Source organism: Rattus norvegicus, chromosome 3 (genome assembly GCF_021556685.1).
Source record: "Rattus norvegicus strain SHRSP/BbbUtx chromosome 3, alternate assembly SHRSP_T2T, whole genome shotgun sequence".
Lineage (NCBI taxonomy): Eukaryota > Metazoa > Chordata > Mammalia > Rodentia > Muridae > Rattus > Rattus norvegicus.
The window spans coordinates 151,377,928-151,384,721 of NC_141536.1; the positions used below are offsets into that span (position 1 = coordinate 151,377,928).

General features: G+C 45.8%; 1 protein-coding gene across 1 annotated transcript; it reads left to right on the forward strand.

Annotated features, from left to right (window-relative positions):
* Positions 1-1,112: 1,112 nt before the first annotated feature.
* On the forward strand, positions 1,113-6,439 carry Srsf6 (serine and arginine rich splicing factor 6). Its single transcript, NM_001014185.2, is given in 6 exon segments — positions 1,113-1,348; positions 1,548-1,696; positions 2,958-3,082; positions 3,184-3,392; positions 3,545-3,628; positions 3,727-6,439. Coding segments are annotated over 6 exon segments (1,020 nt in total). The 5' UTR covers positions 1,113-1,241; the 3' UTR covers positions 4,073-6,439.
* Positions 6,440-6,794: the final 355 nt, after the last annotated feature.

A 6,794-nucleotide genomic window follows, 5' to 3' on the forward strand; every position in this document is an offset into this window, starting at 1 on the left:
CTAACTTAAGGAAGTTAGTTCTCTTCCCTCCAGATAATACTATTAACTCATCTCCTGGGTTGCTACTCTAATTGCCGGTCTGGCCCAGATAACAGAATCGCCTCTTCCCATCCTAGTTGAAAAGCCTGGGGCTGTGGAGATTCCGGGCAGAAAACAAATTCCTGAAGAACACGTACTAGCTCGGTTACAGTCTTTTCTCCCAGCTTCCATCACACTATGTCTGCTTTCAGTTTCCTTACCTCTCTAGCCAAAGCTTGGCCGTCCTTAATTTCCGAGTACTCCCAAGGCATGCTCCTATCGTAGTCAATTAACTTTACTCACGGAGAGGGGGAGGCTGTGTTTTGTTTATCTACCTCTACAGCGTTAAATGTCACCTCCATAAACTCCTATGTGTGTGTTTCTGTTTCATATATAGTTTGCCTTCGGAGTCAACCAGGTTAAGGACAGTAAGGGTAGGGGTCGGGGGTTTTGGAGAATCACAAGGTCTGATTCCAAGCTTCCAGCGCCCGCCTGTTGGTGCATGGGGCCCACCCATAGTCCCTTTGTGAAGAGTCGCCGCGAGCGCGGGATTCAGAGCTGTCAGAGCTCGGAGCAGAGTGAGGGACGCCACCGAGATCCGCCACAGCACTCCCCTGCGGGTCACTAAACCTCAGGGACAGATCCCAGGTCTCTGAGAAACTAAGGAACTGTCCGACTCCCAAGAGTCCTCTATACCCATCGAAACCAGCACGAGCTACCCGCTGAAAGGAAAGTGCAACCTCTTTTTCTTAGTACACCAATCAGAGAGCAAGATTGTCTAGACCGACTGCCCGGACAACCAATGAGAAATAGGATTTTGTTCTCCGCGTGCCCGGGCACAAGAACAGTTTATTAATGGGTACTAGTCAAAGGTCCCGGTCTCGGCTGTGTTCGGAAGAGGGTGCCGAGCACCAGGGGACATCAGGGAAGCGAGCTCCGCTCGCACCTAGCCCAGCACACGCTGCAGCCGCCCCAGCCCCTCTGGAGTGGAACGCGGCGCGGGAGAGGACGTGCTGCGCGCCGACGTCACGCGCCGCGCCCCGCCCCCGGTCACTTATAGCGTAGGCCAGCGCGCGCGCGCGCACCATTGTGTGGCTGACTCGGCCGCAGCTGCGGTGTGAGGCGCGTGTTCGGGCCTTCGCCGTCCCCGCACCCGCACCGCAGCCCCTGCCCCGCGGCCCGCCGCACCTCAGCTAGCCTCCGGGAGAACACCCACCACGGCCATGCCGCGCGTCTACATAGGACGCCTGAGCTACAACGTCCGCGAGAAGGACATCCAGCGCTTTTTCAGCGGCTACGGCCGCCTCCTCGAAATCGACCTCAAAAATGGGTGAGTCGGGTCTGGGAGGCCGCGCCCCGAGGCGGAGAGATCCCCCAAGGACCGAGTCGGCCAAGGCCGGGACGCCGCGTGGCAGGGCCTCTAAAATGGCGGCGGCGCCTCGAGCGCGCGCGGGGGAGGTCGCGGGAGCGCGCGGCGCCGGCTAACGACACGCCCGCCGGTGCGCGGCTCGCGCTCCGCCCCTCCTCAGGTACGGTTTCGTGGAGTTCGAGGACTCCCGTGATGCGGACGACGCCGTTTACGAGCTGAACAGCAAGGAGCTGTGCGGCGAGCGCGTGATCGTAGAGCACGCCCGGGGCCCGCGCCGGGACCGCGATGGCTACAGCTACGGAAGCCGCAGTGAGTCCTACCCCCGCGCGCTCCGCGTCCTGGGTACCTGGGGGGGACGGGGCGGGTGCAGTCACCGGGGTGGGCAGGGTGGGACCTCCCCAGCCCGGGCAGGCGCGGAGGCCGGGGGTTGTCGGCCCTGGGTGTTCCTAGGCTCCTCTACCTCCACGCATGCCCGGGTAGCCGTGGGACACCGGAGCGCGGGGAATGGGGTCGGATGGCCAGTTGACTTAAGTTTGGGAGGAGTGGCCTAAGTTGGCCCTCTGGCACTGACGTGGTTTCTGCCATTATTGAACGCGAGGGTTGGCTGTATTTGTACTATTCCCCCTTGCTTATCTGTCAGTGCTTTTAGCTAGCGTGGAGGAAGTTTTAAGGAAGGCTGGGGTGGAGGTGGGGCAGGGGGCGGGGAGAGGGGAGGAGCTTGAAGCCTAAGTCTTAGAGATGGGAGACTTGGGGGGCAAAGAAAGTGCCATTTTAAACTAAGTAATGTGGCATAGTACCACCAAGTAAATCTAAATAAGCTTTATGCTGTATCTGAACTAGTTGGCATGTTACTGGGAGGGGGTTGGGGGGATTTTGGTTATGTGAAATGTTTAATGTTGAAATTGTTGCATGTTGAATTCAAACTTTTTAACAAGTCCTTGATGTTTCAATTTGAAAGTGACCAATGGGGCTGAGGCTGTGTCCACTGAGGCTAAGATGACTGCCTTTCCTGATTGGCCTTGGCTTTTCCATACATTGTGTGACCCTTGCCCTATGACCCTTTGGCTGACCTTACCGGAAGCCATGACGACAGCAGCCTTTTGCCATTAGACGCAGGGTGATGGTGAGGATTCCAAGGGTTAGACAAAACTGGTTAATCTGAACTAGGTGACTGTTACCTTGCGTGTTTTGTGGCCAAACCACCACCAAAAACCTCACACTGTGATGTAAGTACTTAGTGTAACTAGTAAACATTTTTGTAAAATGTAGAAATGCATGTAATCAGTTAAGTTTTATATTTTACAATGTTCTGTAAAATAAAACTTAGCGAGGTAAATTGAATAAAGGAGCAGTCACTCTCTAACAGATTGTAGGAGAGGTTTAGTTGGATATAGTCTTATTTGACTTGCCCTTAATTTAATTTGTGGCAAATCACAAATGTATCGAGGGTTTAGCAGTATAATAGCAAAGTCCTACTCCAGTAATAAACGTTGCTATGTTTGTACTAACTTTCAAAAACATGTGTCCCTGTCATTGCAATACATCTAACTACTCCCTCCGTGTGATAAAGGTGGTGGAGGTGGATACAGCAGTCGGAGAACTTCTGGCAGAGACAAATATGGACCACCTGTTCGTACAGAATACAGGCTTATTGTAGAAAATCTATCTAGTCGTTGCAGTTGGCAAGACTTAAAGGTACGTCCTGAGGTTGAAAACAGGGCAGTGGCTTCCCTGAGAGTTGAGGCTGCATGGTTTTGCTTCTGACTTCTGAGGCTCACCAGTCTTAACTGTTTTAGGATTTCATGCGGCAAGCAGGAGAGGTGACTTATGCAGATGCTCACAAAGAACGAACAAATGAGGGTGTAATTGAATTTAGATCCTACTCTGACATGAAGCGTGCTTTGGATAAACTGGATGGCACAGAAATAAATGGCAGGAATATACGGCTTATTGAAGATAAGCCACGAACAAGCCATAGGCGCTCTTACTCTGGAAGTAGATCCAGGTAATGGGCTCGGGGAGGCTTGTGATTTTTCAGTTGTTGCCTAATTGTGTTTACAGTGTTTTTTGGTTATAGTAAGCAGATATTCCAGCCATAGCTAAGTTGTTCAAACAGGTTCTTGGAAAGATTAAAATGTTACTGTCTCTTGTGTGTAGATCACGGTCTAGAAGAAGATCTCGGAGTAGGAGTCGCAGAAGCAGCCGCAGTAGATCTCGAAGTATCTCAAAAAGTCGCTCGCGGTAAATAATGTGGTATTGGGTCTCTTAATTTTACCACTTGATGGAGTACAAGTGTTTTCTGATAAAATACTGAAAGAAATCTGGTTTTTCTTGTACAGATCTAGGTCTCGGAGCAAAGGTCGATCCCGATCCCGCTCAAAGGGCAGGAAATCCAGATCAAAGAGCAAATCTAAGCCCAAGTCTGATCGGGGTTCCCATTCACATTCAAGAAGCAGATCTAAGGATAAGTATGGGAAGTCACGAAGTAGGTCACGTTCTCGGTCCCCCAAAGAAAATGGAAAAGGAGATATAAAGTCAAAATCCAGATCCCGGAGCCAGTCTCGATCCCATTCGCCTCTGCCTGCTCCACCCTCAAAGGCTCGGTCCATGTCCCCTCCGCCAAAAAGAGCTTCAAGGTCCCGTTCTAGATCTCGTTCCAGGTCCAGATCAAGTTCCAGAGATTAGCCCTGAACTCTACGTTCTTTGCACACTATGACGGAACTCTTTCCTACTTGCCTAGGCAGTCACTCTTCCGAGTTCGTACTCGGCCTCTTCTTCAAGAGGATTTCCTGAAAAGGGAACACAGGAATTTGATTTGTGGCCAAATTTAATGAGAAAAGATGAGGTTCTAAAATGGTGGTATGAAGCCCTCTCCCTTCTTTGTAGAATTAAGATAATTTTGATTTTGTAGCCTTTGAGCTAAAATAACTTTTGTAAAGATTAAGCTCACTTAGATTTTTTTTAAAGTATTGCAGCGGGATCTGCTGCAGGGTTCTGTTGTTTTGTTTTGCTTATTTTTAAATTAACTGTTCAAGCTTTTGGATACTGCAGGCTTTAGAGGGAGAACCCAAATTTTCAATTATGTTGGCTTTTTATAAAGCTTGAGTTATGTAAGATTTAAATAAAAGTTTGCTACCAAGATGATTGCCTTATTGAATAGGTCACTCCTAAGGCCCTTTAAGTGTTGATACCTGCCATTGGTGGAGACAGTGTAAATTCTACAGAAGTGTAAAACAAGGCAAGCCTCAGACCAGCAATAAATTATTCAGTTTGGCTAACCTTATTTTGTGCTGTTAATCAAATCTACCAAAGTCTTTTGTCTACCCCTTTTATAAGTTGAGTTAAAAGTAAAAGGGACTTTGTAGTTAGTGCCACATGATAAATAAAAGAAACTAAAGGATTACAATTTGAACTCTTCAAGAAGTAGGTCCTAGTACTTGGGATCTTGTTATCCTGTGCTCTGGAAGTGGTCAGCATAATTAGTGTTAATGTATGATTTGGTGGTCTTTAATGTTTGAAAAACAGAAGTAACCTTTCTTTAATTAGAGATTTAGTTATTTTTATTCAAAGTTGAAAAGCATATACACTGCATTTTCTGCTGAAAGATGAATCTGTTTAACAGGTGCTTAGCAGACTATTGATAAGATTTGCTGGTTAAAATTCAATCAGTCCCCTTTGTATTGGTGGGGCTTTTGTGGTTAGTTTAAAAAACAGTGACATGGTTAAACTAAAATGCTTCATACTTTTAAGCATTAGGAATGCTGTGGAAACCCAAGTTAAAATAAATAGTGCAAATGTGTAGGAATAACTAGATTTGCAGTTTCTATACATCCCAAAGCCCAGTCAGTTGAGACTGCGATCAATTGTTACTTAACAACCTTTCCATTATTCAGACGTGTGTAAAGTCATTTCATCTAAGTGCTTAACCTCATTCTTTAGTAAAGGTGTAGATGGATTGGGTGAGGTTTAATTCCTTCCTCAGCTGTTGTATAATCTAGCAAAAGTTGGATTAGAGATTATAAGGTAGAGTTTGTTTGTAGGGTTAAATAATCAGGACATGCAATAAAGTCAGGCTGAGTGGAAAAAGATTCAAGGGCCTAGGTAGGTGTCAGTAAGTGGGAATACTTGGAAAAACAGGGAAAGGGGAATGTTTTCAAGACATTTATCCTGCTCAAAATCTTAGAGACTGACTTTAGGAATAAAGTGTCAGATACAGCTGCTGCTTTAGTCGTCTTTTCTTTGATGCTTTGTTTAGATGTTTATAAGAAATAGGTTTATTTTTCCAGTGTAAATTTCAGAATTTAAAGAAAATTGTGTCTGGTTATAGTTTACTATTTTACCTACTTAAAAACAAATGTGATGGCTCTTTAAGAATTGGATTTGACCAAAGTTCTCTTTGTTTTCAGGGAAAACTATATAAAAGCTTTCTGAGCCACAGCCTTTTAAAGGGGGAAAGGCTAATAGTAAAATTTGACTTTCTGACTGCATGCAACTTTGAGCTGGGCTTGCCTTCTGTGGTAATACATGACAGAGGCATTAGACTTTTTTAGCTGCCCTAATAAGTATATGATGAATAAATAAATGCCAATACCCATAACAATTTTTCTAGTGGGGACAAAGGTCATTTGATTAATCTAGGTTTTCATACCGACCCGATTATTAAATGCACTTAAAAAAAACTGCATTTAAAGCATTGGCCTTAGCAGAATTGACTGACTTAGTTCCTTACTGGTGAGTGAATTCAGTTCCCTACCAACTAATGCGCAGAATCTAAGAATCCCATCCTGCACACATTGGTTGGAGCCCTGAGTGGAGTATCAGCAGCACCAACTGATAAGAGCACAAGAGAAGTGGGGAACATCTGGAGTCCTGTTGGACGTGACAGTGTTTCTTGATATGTATGCCACAGTGCCTTGGTGGCCAGCTTGAGTCCTACCTACTCAGCCTTTGTCCCCACTCCTCCTGTGTTAGCTTTCATCTTGCATATTCTTTTTTTTCTACTTTGTTAACCTACTTTATGCTTTATCTCAATAAAATGCTTACCAAGGGAAAGACTTGTTCTACATTTATTGTGTCCCTTGGCACTAAATACTTGCCAGGTGTTTTTTTGAAGTGGAGTTACCATTGGCTACCATTGATGTATTTATTCTCTTGTTTTAGGTCTGGAAAGCAGGGTTTGGGGGCTTAAAGTAGATGGTTTGTCTTGGTACTAATGATTTACTTTATTTTCATGTGTTTACTCGTGTCCATTTCTATCTGTAGTTGACATTTTTCAACCCAGTTTATCAACTTAGGAAGTTTTAAATACCTTGGAAATCCTTAACCTAATGTCCTTAATCCTGGACATAGGGCACTCTTAAATAAGCTTTGCGAGTTTATCCGTCAGTACCATTGTATTTCCCATTGC